The sequence below is a fragment of the Stenella coeruleoalba genome (genome assembly GCF_951394435.1).
Source record: "Stenella coeruleoalba genome assembly, chromosome: 5".
NCBI lineage: Eukaryota > Metazoa > Chordata > Mammalia > Artiodactyla > Delphinidae > Stenella > Stenella coeruleoalba.
The window spans coordinates 57,305,757-57,329,510 of NC_137150.1; the positions used below are offsets into that span (position 1 = coordinate 57,305,757).

The window sequence follows — 23,754 nt, forward strand, 5'->3', positions numbered from 1 at the left end:
CTCAATAGCTTAGAAACCCTCCTCATTTATTTCCACAATGACAAGTTCTAGCTAGAGCTGATATTAGATGAAGCACAATGACTGAGCTCATTTTGCCCTGTGGAAACAAAAAATGCTTCCCGGCTGATGTGGAGAGATTTGGAGTAAAAAAAAGATGGTGAATTTATATGTATTTATAGAATAAATAAATACCTAATGAGACTTTTTAATGAGATTTTTCTTTCCCACATGAAATGTCATACCTTGCTTCTATGCAGTTAGTTTGCAAGCAGGCATAATTAGGTCCTCAAGTGCAGAAATTGCAGGTATCTGAAGGCCCGGACTTTGGCCACCATCTTAAGATTTCTCTGCTCCTTCCTTTGCTCCTCCCAACACTCCACAGTTTAAATTGATGCTGTGCCATGTAAGGAACTTCGCACTTACCTCGTCTCTAAGTGCAGTGCTATATTTTTCACATAAGAGGGACAGGTATTGTGTTAATCTCACCATGCCAACTATCAGGGCGCCATTTATCAGTCATGAAGGCCAAAATAAACAGTGGAAGATAACCATTTGGTCATATTATTTATGAGAATGACATCTTCGGATCGGCTGTCTGGAGTGTGGAAGCATGAAAAGGGGGTCCCATTTTGTGATCAAAGAATTCCTTTATATTCAGAGCACTGTCGAGCAAATCATATCTATCCCAGTAGCACTTAGGTGTATAGAAGCACTAGGAATATGGAGGAGGAAGAAAGGTGAGGGCACTGTCTCTGAAAACAAGCACTTAAACAAAAGCTTTAATTCTGAAATTGCTTCAGACTGAAGCTATGAGGAGTTTTAATCTCAGAAGGTGATGAAACCTATTACATAGCTCATGGGGAAGGGTTGCCAGGAGGGCAAATAGTGAAATGGCCATTTCTGAGCACTAAACAGGATGTGGGAATAAAGACATTGAGGTTTATCGCCATATCCACCAAGCACTCACGACACTGTCCCAAGGGCCACAAAACTGTTTGAGACCTTAAAGATTACTGCATCCAAAATAGAAAACCAAACTCATCAGATTGAAATTAGTGCTTAAGTAAACACAACAAAGTGTAAAATGTCAACTAATCTAATACAGCTCAACTTTTATAGTTATGTGAAAATGTACCCTTTAAATCATATGAACCTGTTCAGTATCCTTTAAAGGATAATCTTTAAATTTCTTTGATAAGAAAAATTACTTGTTTGATTTAAGGTGGACTGTAAGTACATTTTAACGTTTTCGATATGATGGGAAATGAGGCCTCCAAAAATAAGACTGCCAAAAATAAGAATGATGAATAATTCTGTTCATTGGCCCAGTCTTTAAATTCCAGACACCAATATGACCTCTCTTTTCTATATACCCCATTTTTCCTCCAAGAATGCTTTTAGCTTCATTTATCCTGATTGGGTCATTGTCACAATGTTCACTGGAAGAAAACAGGTTTATCTAGAGATGGCTACTGCGCCTTGCTAGGGACAGTCTGCCATGGAAAAGTTGCTGTAATTAGAACTGTTTCATTACATGAACTTTACACTACCTTGGAATTTATCTGGACAGCCTCTTCATTATAATGTAGGAGCACTTTCTGACCTGAATGGGTGAGCTTCACAAACACCTGCAGACACGGGTACTTGCCCTGACATTGGCAGTCCACACCACAGGTGAAAGACAGTCCATCCAGTCGTCCAAGATGTGCGTGTGGATGATAGTGCAGTTAGATTCTTCTCTCTTGAGTGCTTCAATTTGGAAAAAAAAAAATGATTTTCACCCCTAGAAAATTTAGTCCTATATTTCTAATGTGGTAACCCAAGGCATCTATTTCAGAGCAATGTAGGATGATTACAGAAGGCATCTAATGATTTGGGAGCATGGAGAAGCTTGCAATGGGACAAACAGCAGCAAAGTGCCAAGTTCCATCTCAATTAAGACCCTCCTTGCATATTTCTCACTATAGATCAATGGTTTTCAAACTTCAGAATCACCTGAGTGGGTTTCTTAGAATGAAGAATTTGTTAAAACGTGGGTTCTATGATTTCACTCCCAGGGATTCGGGTTCAGTTGATCCAAGTTGAGGCCCATGAATCTGTATATTTAATAATATTTAAGTTGCAGGTATTTGGAGAACCACACTTTGTGCAATATTATCCTAAATACCGTAACCACAAAGATTCACACTCAGAAATCTTCTCTCTCCTGCCTCATCATCTCAAGATGCACCCACTGGCTTGTCCTGGTGAAAATGTGCCTTTGGAAGAAGTCCAACCACAAGGCTCTTAGACAACATAGCCTCCGAAAGTTGTGGTAACAAGGTACAGTTCCACTCTACTTCCAAAGAGGCAAATGCAAATCATATGAGGAATCTCTCATTAGAAAACTTGCCATGTTTTTACTATTAGTAATTTCCTTAAGGTCAAGAACTATATCCTATTCGTCTTTATGTTCCTCAAAGCATAAAGCACAATGCCTCTCACACAGTAGAAGCTCAATACGTGTTGTACTGAATTAAATTTTAAACATTCCTTGAGAATTTACACATGCACTGCATATACAGAATGTCACAGGTGCAATGAGACGGGGCAGACAAAATTCCTGCCCATGAAGACTTTGCGGTGGTGTTGAAGAGAAAGGACACTTGTGTATAAAATAATTAGAGAACAGGTCCAAGATAAAGTAAACGAGAGTGAGAGGAAAGGCTCCGATTGAATGCACAGGTCCACCTCCTCATGTATCCTCACACTCACATCTAGGTGAGTCTTTGTGTTTACTTCCCTGCGCCTTAAACACAAGAAGTTAGATTAGCAAATTCTAAAGCCAGAATGTTTGAAAAGCCTTGTTTAGCTAGGTTCAGACTGCACTCTCATTAAGATCTTGGACTGTATGTAATCATTTTTCTTTACTAACATAACAAACTGAGACACACTGCATTTTAATATGATCTCAAGGCCCAGGGCATAAAAAAAAAATCACTAGATATGGCCTTAGAGGAATAAAATACTGGGCAAGTGAAAATGCAAAAATGGAAAATAAGGTTCCTTCACAGGTTTAGCACTGGCCTGATTTTCACAAAATTAATTTCTCTACTTATTTAGACCAGGCATCTTTAAGTATTTAGAGTTGTCTGCCTTTCTCTGTTAGAACTTAAAACTCTCTAAATCCTAACCAAGTGCCAAACAGAGTTTGATTTGAACCTTCCTTGAGGATTTCAGGAAGCTCAAATATAGAGAGTGGGATATTCTTTCCTATGTACAAGGGCCAGGCCAGAGGCTTTCAGGTAGAACCAGGAATGTATTTAAGGCTGAAACATTCAGCATGTTCTTTCAATAGTATTGTGTGTCTATTTGTCTACAAATAGACAAATTCCATCATTTGATTGAGAAATGAGGGTATAAGGGAGTGGGGATAGGTATGAGCTACCCAAGCCTCTCAACTGTTATGAAGCAAAACCTTCATCTTTTATGAAGCAAAACTATTCTCTGGTGGCACAAGATCACAAGGCAAGAGAGATGAGAACTCACCACTCTTAAAACATTCCCTTAATTACTTCCAGCAAACTATTTCCAGAAATGCTTAGAAAAGTAAGTTTTAAATATGAGTAACAGTTTGGTACTAGCTTACAGAAGGTAACTTCAAACCATCTCCCAAATATATCACATTAAAAAAAAATAATCTGACCTGCACACACATGCACACACTCACACATTTATTGAACTTATGTAGATGTTGTAATGCAGATATAGATATATAGATGGAAAACGGAGTAACAGGAAAAGGAAGGTAGAAAGCTAGAATGAAGGCAAGAGTAAGGTACAAACATGTAGCCTCCAGACCATAAGATCCCCTATAGTTATAAAAGCTGGGCCACAAATTTGGCTCTGAGCTTCCTAGCAGCCAAAGCAATGAAGGAAACACAACTAGATAAAAGATTCCTGGTGTCCACTGAATAAAAGCAAACTGGTTGATCAGGAGCAGAACAGATTCTCCTGCTGCTAATATCAGAGAGACAATTCCCCTGGAATCCTTCCAATGGTGGCACTGTGTGCTATAGTGGAGGATAACCTCCATATTATTGCCCTAACAATGGTAACTCAGGAGTGGTGGGAGATGAATCTGATATCAGAATAACAAAAGCAGGCCATACAGTTCCTTTTCTATGACCTTTTTCTTCACTGAACTCCTAGGCCTCCCTCTTCCCCTACCCCCTGGGCCTTCTGTTGCTCTTCGGCTAGCCAAAGGGGAGGTATACCTTGCTTACCCCCTACCCAGTGCCACCCTCCTCCAAAGTACCCCATGTCGTGTGAGCCTGTCTCCAAAATTAAACAGCTCCTCTACAACCCTAATCAACACTCCCATCCTCCTCACTGCAGCAAACTTCAGTTAAGTATCAGGAGGCAAAGAGTCTTATATCAGAATGAATAGGCAGATTCTTTACTGGCTATATGACCTTGGGTATTCTACTTGGCCTTTCTGAGCCTCAGCTTTCTCATTCATAAAATGAAAGTTAAGTAATAAAATAATACTTCCATCATGGACTTGCTATAGGTTTAAATAGGATAAAATATATATTTGACATATATATTTAATAAATGGTAACTTATTACATGTATTTACTAAGGAAACTACTTAAAAGGAAGAAAACTAATATTTATTGAGCAACTACTATGTGCCAGGTAGCTATTAGCAAACTCAAAAAACTCAGACTCAAAAAACTTTTGTTATGCTCATGCAAAAGCTCATGCTCATCCCCTTCCCTGGGATATCTACATGTTAAAGAAAGACTTTACTACCTACAGAAATATCTAATATGTGGACCATTGTTGAAAGAATTTTGAGATTGGAGGAGGGGAGCGGCAAAGGAGTATCTTCCACTTTCTTACCACCTCTTCCTCCACACCCAGTTGCCTCCCAGCACTGAGAGAGGAACAGGGATTCTGGAGAAACCAAAGCCAGCCTCCCCTCCCCTCCTCTACCACTGTGCTTGCACCTGATTTGAACTGGAAATTCTAGGTCTCCTCTCTCTGTTTCTTACCTGAGCATGAAGGGCTTTAGGATGGTTATTCCAAGCAAGAAGAACATTAGGACAGAGAAGCCTATCATTGCAAACCCTAGCAGCATGGCTCAGTCCTCTGCAGCACTGGATGGCAGCTTCCTGTGCACATCTGGCGGTTCTCTGTCATTGTAGTCTATGTTTCTCTTCCTCCCCAAGGTAGAAAAGGCTGTCCTTTGTGGGAAGAGGGAAGGAGATATTTCAGTAAGCTCATAAAGAACTGGGAACAGTGGTGATTATTCTGTGGAATATAGAAATATTGAATCACTATGTTGTACACCTACCTGGAACTAGCATAGTGTTGTAGGTCAATTATACTTCAATTTAAAAATTAAACAAATAAACTATTTGTTTTTAAAAGCCTAAGTTTAAATTCTAACATTTCTAGAAGAAAACGTAAAACAAATCCTTTATGATCTTGGTGTAGGCAAATATTTCTTAGATACAACACACAAGCACAATCTGAAAGAAAACAAACTGGTAAATTGGACTTCATCAAAATTTTAAATTTCTGCTCTTCAAAAGACACTGTTAAAAGAATGAAAATCAAGCCCAGACTGGAAGAAAATACTGGGAAATCATTTATCTGATAAAGGACTTGAATCCAGAACACAAAAAGAACTCTCAAACTCAGTAATGCCACACAATCCAGTTAATGATTTCAACAGCCACTTCAAAGAAGTTATATAAAGAGCAAATAAGCACATAAAAAGATGCTCATTAGTAACTTGTACATTAAAACCACACGGAGATACCATCTCACCCCCACTAGAATGGGTTTAACCAAAAAGACAGACAATACCAAGTGTTAGAGATGATGTGAAGGAACTGGAACTCTCCTACACTACTGATGGGCATATGAAACAGTATAACCACCTTGGAAAACAGTTGGTATTTCCTAAAAAAGTTAAACATATATGGGACCATATGACCCAGGTGTTCCATTCCTACGTATTTATTTACCAAGCAAACTGAAAGCGTATGATCATACAAAGACTTGTACACCGACGTTCATGGTACCCCATTTGTAAGGAGCCCAAAACTGAAAACAACCCAAATTTTTATCAACAAGTATAAACTCTTACATTCACACAATGGAATAATACTCAGCAAGAGAACTGATAAACACAGTACTCATGATGAACCTCAAAATAATTACGCTGAGTGAAAAAAGCCAAACAAAAGAGGCCACGCTGTATGATTCCATTCCTACAAAATTCTAGAAAATGCAAACTTATCTTTAGTGACAGAAAGCAGATTAGCGGTTACCTGGGGGTTGGAGGAAGATGCAGAAGGACACAAGGAAACTTTCATGGTAGTAGGTGATGGATATGTTTTTTATCTTGATTGTGTGATGGTTTCACTGGTACACACACATGTCAAAACTTACCAAATGGCACACTTTAAATATGTGCCATTTGTCATATTTCAGTCATAAAGCGTTTTCTGACAAATGTTAAAAAAAAAAAAAAAAGTGGGGGGGCTTCCCTGGTGGCGCAGTGGTTTAGAGTCCGCCTGCCGATGCAGGGGACACGGGTTCGTGCCCCGGTCCGGGAAGATCCCACATGCCGCGGAGTGGCTGGGCCCGTGAGCCATGGCCGCTGAGCCTGCTCATCCAGAGCCTGTGCTCCGCAACGGGAGAGGCCACAACAGTGAGAGGCCCGGGTACCACAAAAAAAAAAAAAAAAAAGTGGGAACATTTACCAACCCATGGGGGATGGAGGGATTATACCATTTGCCGCCCACCTGAGGGTTGTAAGCAGGCTTGATGCAACACAATGAGATCTTATATTCAGAGCATGGTTAAAAGTCCATCTAAACAAGCTAAAATGATGTGTTATAAAAATTTTTTTTCATGTAACAAAACTAAGGAATGTTGCCTGGGTTAAGTCTTTAGAGATCTGTTTAATCAATGACTAGGAAAGAATTACCTATAAGTAGCTTTCATTCATTTTATGTAAATAGTGTTATAAACTTACTTATCTTCCAGGGAAATTGCATATTTCCCCTGAAAATGTTTTTTACATTCTTTTATGAATTCCATATGGAAAGAATGACTCCGCAAGCTCACATTTGGAATTAATAGCATCCTGAAGTAGGATCTGACTTGTTCTTTCATATCCAGCTGTTGAGAAGGCAGCACATCCACCACATGGCTTTCTGGCCCAGGGCCCAGTCCGTTCAGAACAGTGAGGGCCTCGCTGCAGGCGTCTCCCTCGCCCACCTCTCCTCTGTCCTCATACAGCTCCACACAAGTGGCCCTACGCCTCTTCTCTCCCTCTCTCTGTTCTGCTCTAGCAAAGGAGGTGATAAATTCTTTCACAAGGGGGCATCCAGGGATCAAAGTCCAAAACAAAGGTTGCCAACTGGTGACCCATGGACAGTATCCAGCCCACAGATGTGTTCTGTTTGGCTTTTTCTGTGTGTGTGGTTTTTTTTTTTTTTTTAATGTGGGATTCGTTGCTAACACTTTAAAAATCATGAAATTTCTCACAAAGATGCTGATTTCTACTTTTTTAAAAATAATTTATTTATTTTTGGCGGCATTGGATCTTCATTGCTGCACGCAGTCTAGTTGCGGCGAGTGGGGGCTACTGTTCGTTGCGGTGAGCGGGCTTCTCATTGCGGTGGCTTCTCTTGATGCAGAGCACGGGCTCTAAGCACGCGGGCTCAGTAGTTGTGGCTCACGGGCTCTAGAGCGCAGGCTCCGTAGTTGTGGCACACAGGCTTAGTTGCTCTGCAGCATGTGGGATCTTCCCAGACCAGGGCTTGAACCCGTGTCCCCTGCATTGGCAGGTGGATTCTTAACCACTGCGCCACCAGGGAAGCCCTGATTTCTACTTTTGAAAAACATCACAAGGTCCACATTCCTGCCTATGAACAGCTGGCCAAGTCGAGTAGAGGCTGCCCCTGTGGACAGGGGTGTCTTCTCCAACTGCAACAGTCCCACAACTTCCTGTGGTCACTGTCACTGATTTGCTATTCCCTGTTCAGCAGACATTTGTGTCCTGGAGGTACTTCTATTTTAAGAAGCTTAACGAAATCTTAAGCCAAACAAATGCAGGGTAAAAATTCAGGGTCCATCAAGCTGTGTAAAAAGCTTACCAAATTCTGAAGGTGAGCAAAAACCCTGTCAAGGGAATCGTCTTCCTCCAAAAGCATATTTTATAGTTTATCTTCCATCCTTCCCCCTTTCTCTCCCCAATTCCCTTTCTCCCTAGCAGTATCTTCGAGTCCAAAGAGAGCGAAGGGAATGTCGGGCAATCCAGGGTATTCCAGGAGCCTGGTCTGGGAAGCACTGCTCTCAGGAGATGGTAACAGTGTCGTTATACTACTCTGGGAATCAAGGACCTGGTTTGGGGATTTTTAGTCTCCTTTGATATTTTACCTTCTATCATCCCACCCTCAGAGAATGGGAAGGCAAAAAAAAAAAAAATGTAACGAAAGTTAAGCCAGTATATTTTATAGTTTCTCAACAAATATGATAGCTTGATTAAGAGTTTTAGCCCTAAAGGAAGGTTTGGATATTTTGTAGGTTCCCAATACCCAACACCCAGCATTTCCCTCGTGTTCTGAAACTGGGCTTTTAGTTGTTTTGCACTGTAAAGTATCCAGAGGTTTATCATCAGATATCCATCAAATCCACAAAGAGGGTTATTATGAGGCCTCTTTGCCATTTCTGACATATTGATTTAACATACCCAGTTATAACTGTATGATTTAACATACCCAGTTATAACTGACATAACTTAATTCTGATCTCATTTAGGAATAAGACAGACCTGGTAGTATAATAGACTATGTTTTATCTTTCTAATATTTCTGTCCAGTTTGTTTCAAGGCTTCATGAAAAGTTGACAACCTCAGAGACCTCTTGTGAAGAAGTTATTTCATGTTTGGAGGGAAAGATAATACAAAAGAATTGCTAAAAATGAATACACAGCTATATATTTTTAAAATTTATTTTTATTTTATTTTTGGCTGTGTTGGGTCTTCGTTGCTGCGTGTGGGCTTTCTCTAATTGCAGGGAGGGGGGGCTACTCTTCGTTGCGGTGTGCAGGCTTCTCATTGCTGCAGAGCACAGGCTCTAGGCGCACAGACTTCAGTAGTTGTAGTGCGCAGGCTCAGTAGTTGTGGCTGGCGGGCTCTAGAGCGCAGGCTCAGTAGTTGTGGCGCACGGGCTTAGCTGCTCCGCAGCATGTGGGATCTTCCCAGACCAGGGATCGAACGCATGTCCCCTGCATTGGCAGGCGGATTCTTAACCACTGCACCACCAGGGAAGCCCACACAGCTATATTTTTATTATTGTAATAATAATAGTCTTCTATTTCTCCAGCAAAATGGACTAGATACCCACTTTAACTGTAAACATAAAAATTCTGGTCAAAACTTAAAAAAAGAGTTTGAAATACTCAAAGGACAAAAACTATGTGAAAGTAGGAACCCAGAAGGGAAAGCAGACTGGAGTAAATTTTAACCTTGAGGACATTTGAAGAACTTGGTGACCTTGAGCTTCAGTCTCACAGTTTGGGGGTGGCGGGAGACACAGGGACAGGAGACAATGCCCAGGGCCTATCCAAGGTGTGGGAGGTAATGCTCTCCACGAGAGCTGGGACCCGTAAGACCTTGTACTCAGTGTAAGGCTGAATTGGAAGTAGCCACCTCCCACACACAACTCCCTAGGAGACTGCAAGGAAAATACCTTACTCTAACCTGACACTGAGTACAGGAGGAAAACTATAATCTCCCCTGAGATTTCATAACCTTAAGGTGTTCCTTAAGAGAGTTTATAGCCAGAATTCACACTACCTGGGAAATCTAAAACCCTCAAGCTAAGAATTTCACTTAATCTTATCTCAAGTAGTTAGTGCCTTCTGGCAGCTGGCAGAAGCAAAGATATAAATTCTCTGGAGGAGATCACCTTCAACCTAGGTCTGGAAGGAATCCTATAAAGTTTCAAGGAGTATGTACTCTCATTCTAAAGTCATAAAGCACACAATAAGGACCTTGGAGTGAGAAAAAGCAACAGAATCAGATCCAAAAAAATACTTCAGATATTGGACAACATATAAAAATATATCTACAATATGCTTGAAGAAATAAAGGAGGGATTGGATATCAGAAAGAGCAAAAGACTCTAAAACATGACCAAGCCAATATTAAAAAGAACCAAATAGAATTTCTAGATATGAAAAATGAAATAATTGACATAAAAAGCTCAGTGGACGACAAGGACCTACTGTAGAGCACAGGGAACTATATTCAATATCTTGTAATAACTTATAATGGAAAAGAATTTGAAAAAGAATATATACATATAATATATATTATATATATATATGTGAATCACTTTGCTGTATACCTAAAACATTGTAAATCAATTATACTTCAATAAAAAAATCAATGGATGGATTTAACAGTTGGATTAGATACATCTGAAAAGATAATTAGTAAATAGATGGACCTGCAAAATAAATAAAGTATATTGCTAAATATACTTTAGCTAAAGTATAATACAGAGATTTCTTTAATGGAAAATATTGAAGAAAGGTTAAGAAGTGTGGAAGATAGATAGAAAGGTTCTAACATAAAGTCTGTTCAGAATTCCAGAAAAAGAAGAGGAGAAAGCCAAGCAATATTTTTAAAAAAACAATAAAATTACAGAATTGCTGAAGACCCAGTCCACAGATTCCAGAAGCCAAGTGGGATAAAATAAAATGAAACCCACACCTATATACATCACAGAGATATTGCACAGACACCAAGACAAGAGAAATTCTTAAAAGCAGCCAGAGAAAAAGACAGATTAACTTCAAAGGAATGACAATTAGGCTGAAACCTTACTTCTCTATAACAAGAAAAGAAGCCAGAAGACAGGAATATTGTCAATATGCTGAGAGAAAACAGAACTCTATACTCTGCAAAAGTCTCTCAAGAATAAGTATGAAATAAAGGCATTTCAGACACACACAAGGCTGAGTTTGCCATCAACAGACCTTCACTAAAGAAAAAGGTCAAATATTTACTGCAGGCAGAGGGAAAGCAATCCAGGTAGAAGAGCTGAGATTTAGTCAAAAATGAAGAGCAATTACAGGAGTAAATAGGTAAGTAAAGATACAAACCTTACAAAATAACAATAATAATAAAACTTCAATAGTTAAATATTTAAATTTTTTTAATTAAAATGGTGATGGTGATGATGTCATCTTGTGGGATTAAAAGAAAAGACAAATACATTATAAGAGCACGTACCGTATAGGAGGTGACAGTGTTACTGTGTTCTAAATTACTAATATTTTTTGAGGAGATGATAAAGATATTGATTTCACTTTGATAAGTTCAAGTCTGCATGCTAAAATTGTTGGAGTATCCACTAAAAGAGTACAAATAGGTGATATAACTTCCAAACCAGTAGAGAGAGAAAGAATGAAAGGGGGAAAAAATCAATCCAAAAGAAAGCAAGGGAGAAGGGGAAAAAGAAAAACTCATGGAAAAGACAGGACAGATAGAAAGCACAAAAACATGATAAAATAAATCTAAGTACACCTGTAATTACAATAAATCTAAATGGATCAAATGATCCAGTTAAAAGATAAAGACTGTCTGACTGGATTTAAATATATGTTTTTACATCTAAAACACACAGATGGGGAGGATCTTCAAGATGGTGGAGGAGTAAGACGTGGAGATCACCTTCCTCTCCATAAATACATCAAAAATACATCTACATGTGGAACAACGCCTACAGAACACCTACTGAATGCTGGCAGAAGACTTCAGACTTCCCAAAAGGCAAGAAACTCCCCACGTACCTGGACGTGTGGCTGACAGGGTTTTGGTGCTCTTGCCAAGTATCAGGCCTGAGCCTCTGAGGTGCGAGAGTCGAGTTCAGGACACTGGAACACCAGAGACCTCCTGGCCCCATGTAATATCAAACAGTGAAAGCTCTCCCAGAGATCTCTGTCTCAATGCTAAGACCCAGCTCCACTCAATGACCAGCAGGCTCCAGTGCTGGACACCGCATGCCAAACAACTAGCAAGACAGGAACACAACTCCACCCATTAGCAGAGAGCCTGCCTAAAATCATAATAAACACACCACCAGACATGGTCCTGCCCACCAGAAAGACAATATCCAGCCTTATCCACCAGAACACATGCACCAGTCCCCTCCACCAGAAAGCCTACACAACCCACTAAACCAACCGTAGCCACTGCGGGCAGACACCAAAAACAAAGGGAACTACTAACCTGCAGCCTGCGAAAAGGAGACCCCAAACACAGTAAGTTAAAAAAAAATGAGAAGACAGAAAAATATAGCAGATGAAGGAGCAAGGTAAAAACCCACCAGACCAAACAAATGAAGAGGAAATAGGCAGAAGAATTCAGAGTAATGATAGTAAAGATGATCCAAAAACTTGGAAATAAAATGGAGAAAATACAAGAAATGTTTAACAAGGGCCTAGAAGAACTAAAGAGCAAACAAACAATGATGAACAACACAATAAATGACATTAAAAATTCTCTAGAAGGAATCAATAGCAGAATAACTGATGCAGAAGAACGGAGAAGTGACCTGGAGAATAAAATAGTGTAAATAACTACTGCAGAAGAACAAAAAAAAACCCCAAAGTTAGCAGAAGGAAAGAAATCATAAAGATCAGATCAGAAATAAATGAAAAATAAATAAAGGAAACAATAGCAAAGATCAATAAAACTAAAAGCTGGGTCTTTGAGAAGATAAACAAAATTGATAAACCATTAGCCAGACTCATTAAGAAAAAAGGGGGGAAGAATCAAATCAACAGAATTAGAAATGAAAAAGGAGAAGTAACAACTGACACTGCAGAAATGCAAAGAATCATAAGAGATTACTACAAGCAATTATATGCCAATAAAATGGACAACTTGGAAGAAATGGACAGATTCTTAGAAAACCACAATCTTCTGAGACTGAACCAGGAAGAAATAGAAAATAAAAACAGACCAATCACAAGCACTGAAATTGAAACTGTGATTAAAAAATCTTCCAACAGGGGCTTCCCTGATGGCACAGTGGTTGAGAATCTGCCTGCTAATTCAGGGCACACGGGTTCGAGCCCTGGTCTGGGAAGATCCCACGTGCCGCGGAGCAACTAAGCCCGTGAGCCACAGCTACTGAGCCTGCGCGTCTGGAGCCTGTGCTCCGCAACAAAAGAGGCCGCGACAGTGAGAGGCCCGCGCACCGCGATGAAGAGTGGCCCCCACTGGCCGCAACCAGAGAAAGCCCTCACACAGAAACGAAGACCCAATGCAGCCAAAAATTAAATAAATTAATTAATTAAAAAAAAAATCTTCCAACAAACAAAAGCCCAGGACCAGATGGCTTTACAGGGGAATACTATCAATCATTTAGAGAAGAGCTAACACCTATCCTTCTCAAACTCTTCCAAAATATAGCAGAGGGAGGAACACTCCCAAACTCATTCTACGAGGCCACCAACACCCTGATACCAAAACCAGACAAAGATGTCACAAAGAAAGAAAACTACAGGCCCATATCACTGATGAACACAGATGCAAAAATCCTCAAAAAATCACTAGCAAACAGAATCCAACAACACATTAAAAGGATCATACACCATGATCAAGTGGGGTTTATCCCAGGAATGCAAGGATTCTTCAATATATGCAAATCAATTAATGTGATAAACCATATTAACAATCTGAAGGAGAAAAGCCATATGATCATCTCAATAGATGCAGAAAAAGCTTCCAATAAAATTTAACAACCATTTGTGATAAAAACCCTCCAGAAAGTAGGCACAGAGGGAACTTACCTCAACATAATAAAGGCCGTATATGACAAACCCACAGCCAACATCATTCTCACTGGTGAAAAACTGAAACCATTTCTACTAAGATCAGGAACAAGACAAGGTTGCTCACTCTCACCACTCTTATTCAACACAGTTTTGGAAGTTCTAGCCACAGCAATCAGAGAAGAAAAAGAAATAAAAGGAATCCAAATTGGAAAAGAAGAAGTAAAACTGTCACTGTTTGCAGATGACATGATACTATACATAGAGAATCCTAAAGATGCCACCAGAAAACTACTAGGACTAATCAATGAATTTAGTAAAGTAGCAGGATAAAAAATTAATGCATAGAAATGTCTTGCATTCCTATACACTAATGATGAAAAATCTGAAAGAGAAATTAAGGAAACACTCTCATTTACCACTGCAACAAAAATAATAAAATACCTAGGAATAAACCGACCTAAGGAGACAAAAGATCTATATGCAGAAAATTGTAAGACACTGTTGAAATAAATGAAAGATGACACAAACAGATGAAGAGATATACCATACTCTTGGATTGGAAGAATCAACTTTATGATAAGGACTATACTACCCAAAGCAATCTACAGATTCAATGCAATCCCTATCAACTACCAATGGCATTTTTCAGAGAACTAGAACAGAAAATTTCACAATTTGTATGTGAGACACAAAAGACCCCCAAATAGCCAAAGAAATCTTGAAAAAGAGAAACGGAGCTGGAAGAATCAGGCTCCCGGACTTCAGACTATAATTCAAAGCTACAGTAATCAAGACAGTATGGTACTGGCACAAAAACAGAAATATAGATCAATGGAACAGGATAGAAATCTCAGAGATAAACCCATGCACATATGGTCACCTTATCTTTGATAAAGGAGGCAAAAATATACAATGGAGAAAAGACAGCCTCTTCAATAAGTGGTGCTGGGAAAACTGGACAGCTACATGTAAAAGAATGAAATCAGAAAACTCCTTAACACCTTACACAAAAATAAACTCAAAATGGATTAAAGACCTAAATGTAAGGCCAGACACTATCAAACTATTAGCGGAAAACATAGGCAGAATATGACATAAATCACAACAAGATCCTTTTTGACCCACCTCCTAGAGAAAGGGAAATAAAAACAAAAATAAACAAATGGGACCTAATGAAACTTCAAAGCTTTTGCACAGCTAAGGAAATCATACACAAGATGAAAAAACAACCCTCAGAATGGGAGAAAATATCTGCAAATGAAGCAACTGACAAAGGATTGATCTCCAAAATATACAAGCAGCTCATGCAGCTCAATATCAAAAAAAAAAACAACAACCCAATCCAAAAATGGGCAGAATACCTAAACAAACATTTCTCCAAAGAAGATATACAGATTGCCAACTAACACATGAAAGCATGCTCAACATCACTAATTATTAGAGAAATGCAAATCAAAACTACAATGAGGTATCACCTCACACTGGTCAGAATGGCCATCATCAAAAAGTCTACAAAAAATAAATCCTGGAGAGGGTGTGGAGAAAAGCGAAGCCTCCTACACTGTTGGTGGGAATGTGAATTGGTGCAGCCACTATGGAGAACAGTATGGAGGTTCCTTAAAAAACTAAGAATAGAACTACCATATGACTCAGCAATCCCACTACTGGGCATATACCCTGAGAAAACCATAATTCAAAAAGAGTCATGTACCACAATGTTCATTGCAGCACTATTTCCAATAGCCAGGACATGGAAGCAACCTAAGTGTCCATCGACAGATGAATGGATAAAGAAGATGTGGCACATATATACAGTGGAATATTACTCAGCCATAAAAAGAAGCGAAACTGAGTTATTTATAGTGAGGTGGATGGACCTAGAGTTTGTCATACAGAGTGAAGTCAGAAAGAGAAAAACAAATACCATATGCTAACATATATATATATGGAATCTGGGAAAAAAAATGGTTCTGAAGAACCTAAGGGCAGGACAGGAATAAAGACGCAGACATAGAGAATGGACTTGAGGACACGGGGAGGGGGAAGGGTAAGCTGAGATGAAGTGAGAGAGTAGCACTGACATATATAACTACCAAATGTAAAATAGATAGCTAGTGGGAAGCAGCCGCATAGCACAGGGAGATCAGCTGGGTGCTTTGTGACCACCTAGAGGGGTGGGATACGGAGAGTGAGAGGGAGATTAAAGAGGGAGGAGATATGGGGATATATGTATATGTATAGCTGATTCTGTTTGTTATACAGCAACAACTAACACAACAATGTAAAGCAATTATAGTCCAATAAAGATGTTAAAAAAATAAATAAAACACACAGATATACAGAAAGGTTGAAATTTGTTAGGCAAAGTCTATGAAAAGGTGATATGAACGTTAAGGTTAAAAAGCATTATTAGAAGTAAAGAAGGTAATGACATTGATTTAAGGTTCAATTCACCTGGAAGATATAATGATACTAATTTATATGTACCTGATAGCATTGCCTCACTGACAGAACGATAGGAAGAAATAGACAAAATCCGCTATCAGACTGACATATTTTTACATACTCCCCCAGTAATTGATAGCTCAACCAGACAAATCAGTAAGGAAATAGAATTGAGCAAAGCAATTAACAAGGTTTTTCTAAATGATAAAGGTAGAATATTGTCCCCTACAGAACACATATTCTTCTCAAACATACATGAAATATTTGAGACCTAACCACAAACTAAGCCATAAAGAAAGCATCAATAAATGTCAAAGGATTTGTAACAGTAATGAACTTATTTTGTATGCTCATTTTATGAAACTTTGAAAATATGGGTAAGTCTAGAGAAGAGAATAAAAATCACCTACAGTTCTACCTCTCAGAGAGAATTATTATTCACTTACTGGGTTATTCCCCTCGTCTATATTGTTTTAAATAGAATGAGATCACACTGGATATATATTTTTTTTAAGCTTGTATTTTTCAGTTAACATAATAACCACTTTCCCAAGTTGGTAGCAATTCTTTGTAACCCTTCTGTTGGCTACATAATATTCTATGAATTGGATATACCATAATTTCCTTAACCATTTCCTTACAGTTGAATATTAGGTTGTTTCCAGTTTTCTGAGTTCATAAACAGTCCTGTAATTAAGTTTGTGGTATTTACAAGCACCTTTCATCAAAGGACCTGAAAGTGCTTAAGAGTGATCTAATTTTATTCTCCAGCCAGTGAGATGAGTGAATAGCATTTTCCTTCCTCTTTGCCAGCAATAATCTTCACTTCTAACCAATGTGTTACCTGGAGGCATTTTATTATAGTCAAGGCATTACCCACCCCTTCCTGTTGCTCCCCTGCAGACAGAACTGACTTTCCCACCAGCCCTGACTACCGCAGTTGCTACAGGTGCCTTCTGGCTTAGCGTGAGGCAAACTCAGTTTCAAAGAGCTTGAACATGTTCATCTGTCATCCCTGTGGAAGCCCGCAGCCTCTTCCTCCAACACTGTAACTTGGGCAGAGTGTTCCTTAGAAGGATTTTGCGGTTGATGAAAGCTTGATAATTCAGCTGACATTCATTTCACATGTGTATGTAATTTCTAAGCGCTGGGTATGTTAAATAAATATTTCCCTGTAATTTGTGTTGCAGAGATTTGGGTAATTATTTTTACCCTTCTATTTTTTAATTACAAAATTATTTAACAAATTCTTTTGAAACAGCAAAGGAGGTTGAGAAAAGTCAACATGGTTCATGTAGTTCAGCAAGAGGCAAGATGGGTGATCCAACTGTGCATTTCAGAAGTGAAAATGGGATGCTGTATTGCTTTGGGGAGAACACAACTGCTCTGCTAGCTAGTTAATTATGTTATGAATGGGGCATTAAAAATTGTTCCCTTGCATGTTTGTCATTTGATCTTCTGCCATACAATGACTCACTTTGATTGTCTTCTCACAAAAGCATTAGTTCACTTGTAGGAGAGAAATGTTTTTGCCTCTATCTCTTTCTGCGGTTTGTTCCTTCTTCCTCCAGCCCCAACCTCCGTCCAAACCCCTACCTCTCACTCTCCTGCATTCTTTCTCCCAAATACATAAAGACTCATGAGTGTAGTTAAAGAACAATGGGAGTGGGCAATGTGATGACCATTACGATCTTTACTGTTTCCACTTTCTCAGCTCCCAGCTTCACTTGAGCCACTAACAAACCATCCAGGTTTCCAGATAGAGTGAACTTAGCTGTGAAATGTACCCTCCCAGGAGTAAGCTGGCAAGTTTTAATATCTCATTCCTCAAACACCCTCAGGCATTGCTCTTCTCTCCATGTTGGTGCCCACTTCTCAATGCCCCACTGCCCCACGCCTGGGGGCAGGCAGAAGTACAGCCCCTCTGCTTTGCATTCCCCTGCTCCTCAAGATAACCTGTCTCACTTCCCCCTTAAATAGTAGAGGCTGGTGGTTAATAACCACAGCTAAAATGTGAAATGGAATAGTATGGAAAGTAGTACATAGAGAGTATGCTAAGGCATGCAGAGACCATTACTATCTCCATCAGCAGACAAGAGGATGGGGCAGAGAGAGGCTAAGTGACTTGCCCACAGTCATACAGCTATTTAAGTGATGGAGCTGGATTTGAACCTAGGCTGTGACTCCAAGACCCAAGCAGATTTCACCAATGTGACAAAGGCTGGCAGTAATTTCATTTAACCAACAGACATTTGTTGAGCACCAACTATGTGCTGGGCCATGTTCTACTGCTGGGGAGCCAGAGAGGAGTTTAAAAAGATACCTAGCCTCCAAAAACTTGCAGCCTAGATGAGGAAGCCAACAAGAAAGGATGCAACCCCTGGATAGCAGTGCTGCTGGGGAAGCCTCCAAGGTCCCCTGGGAGGCATGACAAGTGGACACCCTCAGAGGATGAAGACCAAACTCAACCTCCAAACTCCTTATGGCCGCTCTTCTTCTAGCCACTTGTTCAGCGAGATGCCCATGAAAGCTGAGAGATTCTGGTGGTAACTTACCTCCCCTGGCGTCTCCAGCCACCCTGGAGTTTAATTTGCATGGGGATGCTGAACAGCTGCATGAGACCAGGGGGCTGGGCAAAATGGACTCCTTCCACCTGAGCCCTAGCCTCTGAGGGCACCAGAAGGGTGAAGTTTAAACATCAACAGAAGTGGGGTCCCAGGGAGCCACCAGTCCCCGGCGCAGGCAGCCATCGGAAGCACCTGCGCCTCCAGAGCTGCCAGCTGGTGGTGTGCGGCGCCTGCTCTCCTGGGGAGGTGGGGGGTTAGGGCTGGCCTGTCTGGGGGTTCTGCAGATTCCTGGCAAGGCAGGGCGGTCCGTCCAAAAGGCTCAAGGCCCTAAGTGGTTTTCTGCAGCCAGACCTTCTCCCCGTGGTCGCCCGATGCCTGCCGCTGCCTTATCACCTGGGTTCTGCTTCAGCAGCCGGTGCATCGCCATAGAGACCTAAACGCTTGTGGAAAGTTCTGAGGCCCAAGGGACCCTGTATAATTTGCGAAGGACATACGCAGTTCAAGGTTTATAAAAAGAGGAAATGTTTTGCCCTGGCCACGTTTCCTTTTTCATAAATTTTCTGTTAGAGTGCAAGCTCAGAGGATGGATTTTTTCTGGTTAATTGTATGTTCTGATTAAGAGAATTCATTTCTATACCATATGTGATTTCCCAAATTTTCAAGACTCAAAGGGTCATAAAATAACTCACCATTAAAACTATAACAAAGTTTAAAAAAACTGTATCAAATGATACTTTATCTTTCTTTGATAACTAAAAGACATTTGCGGGATCTTTCGATACCACGAAATCATGAACATAAATTACTATTATATTGTAGCTTACCGAAACGATGATAGAATGTTAGGTAGACTACTTTTGCTGCATGTTTTTTAGTAAAGGTAGTATTATCTTAACATTTTCCAAAACATGGGTGTTAGCAAGAAGGTAAGCATGATCTCATCTATAAACATCATATATATAGAGCCATATTTATTAACTGTTACTTGCAGCTGTATTAATATCACTTAATAAAAAAACATATTTATATACTTATGATTTGTATTAATTTTCTATTAGAGTTATAGACTAGTTCCTTTGTAAATTATTTGTTTTTAATGAACTGATGGAATTTGGAATAAGAACTGATACCAACTAGAATTTTTTCCTTCTGCTTCCTACTTGAAACAGCCTTTAAATATATAATAAATCTTCTTTTTCAGATTTAGATGTGCTAATAAATTCCCCTGCAATTTGGTATGTAATGCTCTTTGAAGAAATGATTGGTTTTCTGCTATTTTTATGTATTTGATTCAACCTCAGAAATAGGGTACTTTCTGAGCCCCTAAGACCCCCTACTTGAATTTGCACTCGCCTTTACTGGGACTTCCCATTTTATAATTCTAGTTCCACCTAAGTGAAAATACTCATGCAGAATCTTTAAAAATTCATTTTAAGAGGGTGTGAACAAAAAAAGTGCGTTATTTTAAATTACCTTTAGTCCCAATTCAAAAGTTCTGATAGGTCCAGACAGATTTATTTTGGGTCCTGGACAAGTCTGGGTCTGGTATGTCTTAGAAGTAGCTGGCATAGTTGGCCATCTGAGATTGACCTCAGACCCAGCCTATGCTTGGTTTTTTCTTCCTTTTTACATAGGGTCATGATGGTAAATGGGAAGGAGTAACTTAACCTGTTACCCTTTGATTTTCTTCCCGGTGCCCCTTCACTTGGTAACTGACTGGCCTCTCTGTCCACCAATAGCAGACCACTCCCTTCTCACCCTTACGACAAGTGCCCGACACACACACACTCCACTCAAGGCTCACAGCCTACCTCTCAAGAAGAACCTAGAGTGATTGCTATGAATTGCAATCCCAATGCATCCATTCAGGAACACACAAGCTAAGCCAGAAGGAGTGTGGTGGTAAGAGACGCCAGGTGCACAGACCTTCACTGTACATCAGGATCTCTGATCCCCACCCTTGGTCCCTCAGACTGTCCCTGAGTCCCCAGCTTACTCTTTCCTCTCAGAGTTGCTGGAGATCACTTCCTACTCCACAAAAGCCATGAGTCAACCATCAAGCCCACCATTTGGGCCCCCTCCCTCTCTGGGCCAGAGGATTTGGGTACTGCGTTCAAATCCCAGTTTTGTAACTTCAGGTAACACTTTATACATTCTCTGCCCTGGTTTTCCTTAGTAAAAAGAAAGTAAATAAAACTTCAGTGTGAGTTGTGTGAGTGTGATGTAACTTAACTGGTGCCCATAAACTGCTGTGAGATCTGAAGATGAAAGGGGATGTTACTGCCAAATGCTGGCGTCACGGAGTCTTGGCTCCACTTTTTCTTTTGCACTGAACAGGTGCTTTACTCAAGGGAAAAAAGAACCGTCTCCCTTTCACCAGGCTAGAGAAACCACTTCCTCACTCATTTTCATATTCTCTCAATCACATACTACTTATTCTTTGGTAATATGAATTCTACGAATTCTTTGGTAGCTGAAATTCTCCACGTTCATGAGAACTGTATCTCTCTTCAAAGATGGAGATGTACAAATCATATACAACAACCTAAAAAGTATACAACAGCTTATGTTCTTTGTCTGTCTCTGTTATTTGTAGGAGAATAAATAAACCTCTAACTGAACAATCATCCTGGTATGAATAGTTTTTGCTGGTGCAAGCAGCAATTTAAACTGTCAAAAGCAGAATAATATGTGATCTTACGTTCTCTTTGCAGGAAAAACAAACAATAAGGAAGTATAATTTGTGCTACATATTTACAGAGTCTTAGATGGTAGCTTCCTTTTCCTTTATCATAATGACTAACTCCAGACATCTGTGCTAATCAAATGGCCACTGACCCTATATGACCTAGGCTCATGTCAGAGAAACCAGTGTCACCTCTCTGCAGATGGTCTCCCTGCTCTGATGAGTGATAATACTAATGACTAACGTTTACTGAGTACTTACTATGAGTCAGGCATGGTTCTAAGGCTTTACATGCATTAATTCACTTCTTGGGCATTTTTAAGAGCAGAGAGCTACACTGAGTTACAAAACCTCACAAGAGCCACAGAACTGGTCCAACCTGGCATAGAAAAAGCTCATTGGATAATTGAAGCAGAAACTAATAGAAACAATAGCTGAAATTGTTAGAGAGTTCAAGAGCCCTTGATTTATGGTCCCGTTTGAAATCCACGGTGACCAAGTCTTCACCAGGTGGCACTGGGCACAGACATATTTTATAATAATGTAAGTCAAGGTAACTGATCACTGCTTGAATGGTACTTGATTCCAAGTGTGACCTATTCAATACAGATTCCCAGGCCCCATCTTTAGAGATTCTGATCAAATAGTTGGGGTGTAGCATGCAGGAACATGCATTTTGAAAAGCTCCTCATGTGATCCTAATACAGGTGGTCCTACATTCATACATTGGAAAACCCTGGGTCATGTTATGGGTTTAATAGGTCTTGGAGGCCTGGTCCTTGGGATCCTAAACCCTGTTTCTAGTCCCAGATCACTAGACCTCTCTGGAACTCAGCTTATTCCTCTATGCAATGAGGGGATTGGAACAGATGTTTAATGTACTTTCCATCTTTAAGATCCAATAAAGTATGTGAAACCATAAGTTAGTTTGCAAGGAAAAGTTCTCTCCTGGAGTGACAATAATGCAAGAACAGGCCACCTCAGCTGCTGAGTGACAGTGCTCACCTAGAAAAGAGGGAACCCAACCAACCGCCCTCAACCTACTTCTCCTAGAAAAGTAATAACAATTTAGGCACCCTGAGCAACGCTGCGCCGGGTGTCATGCTCAGTGCCTTGAGAACGTTATTTCCCTTAGTCACATAACCCAAGGAGGTAAGTATTCACTCATTTTGCAGATGAGGACACAGAGACCCAAATCACAAAGCCACAGCAAGAAGGGGCAGGTCCAGGACTCCAGAAGAGATCAGATTCAAAGCCCAGCTTTTACTAACAGTCTGCCTTCTCACTCAGTGGCTTGGGACATGTGCCTTATTCTCAAGGTTTGCCCAGGAATGTTGGTGACCAGGTCTTCATAGAGACAGGATGTTCATAAGTTTTGATAGGTCCGGGTGTCTTAGTTACTTTTAGATAAATTCTTGTTTCTGATTTGACCAAGCCCTCATTTCTTGTCAAGTGATATGTGGTCATTAATTCTAATGCATCCTGTAAAATGATAGAATAACTCTGTTAACAAAAACTCAATCAGAATTCTCAATTAACTAAAAGTTGTTTGTTTTGTTTTGTTTCCTGTTTCTCTTTCCGAGGAGAAGACAACGAAGTATATGAAAATGAACTTATATGAGACACTTAATTTTTTAAAATTCCAGGAGAGTTCCTAGGTTTGTAGAGATACAGATCACTCTCCTTGTTCAGGTAATTTTTGGCTAGTGGACTTCTGATCCCACTGCAGACACCTTTAATGTCCATTCCCTGTGAGCTGAAAAATTTAGCTCCATGAGGGTCTGAGTCTGTCTGTTTTATTCATTACTGTACCACCAGCTCCTAGAACAGTGCCTAGCACAGATGCCCGAGAAATAGTTCCTGAATGACTGAACAAGCTGGACACCACCTCAGAAATTATTCTGTGGATGGCGTTAAAGGCAACCACTTCCAACCAGTTGGGATAGGCTTGCAAGATTGAAGCATTTGGCTATTCCTGTCTACATCTTCCATTTATATCTACAGCCTCTCCATGGTGGGACTTAAAGTTCAAAATGATGGTTGTGAGGATCTGCAAGATTCTTAGTCATTCTATCCAACAAGCATTTAGTGAGCTTCTCTTAGTGTAGAGTTCAATTATAGTCACAGCAGTGATTCTCAAAGGGGACGGAGCCACCCCCTGGTGGACATTTTGGAAACCTGTCAGGTGTTTCTTG

At 40.0% G+C, this 23,754-nt stretch overlaps 1 protein-coding gene across 1 annotated transcript; it reads right to left on the bottom strand.

Moving 5' to 3' along the window:
• Positions 1 to 286: 286 nt before the first annotated feature.
• On the bottom strand, positions 287 to 18,923 carry KCNMB3 (potassium calcium-activated channel subfamily M regulatory beta subunit 3; the record flags this gene model as incomplete). The annotated part of the gene is given in 11 exon segments (XM_079921402.1): positions 287 to 411; positions 414 to 516; positions 520 to 563; positions 566 to 631; positions 634 to 712; positions 1,551 to 1,684; positions 1,687 to 1,741; positions 1,743 to 1,749; positions 5,040 to 5,128; positions 5,132 to 5,231; positions 18,862 to 18,923. Coding segments are annotated over 11 exon segments (864 nt in total).
• Positions 18,924 to 23,754: the final 4,831 nt, after the last annotated feature.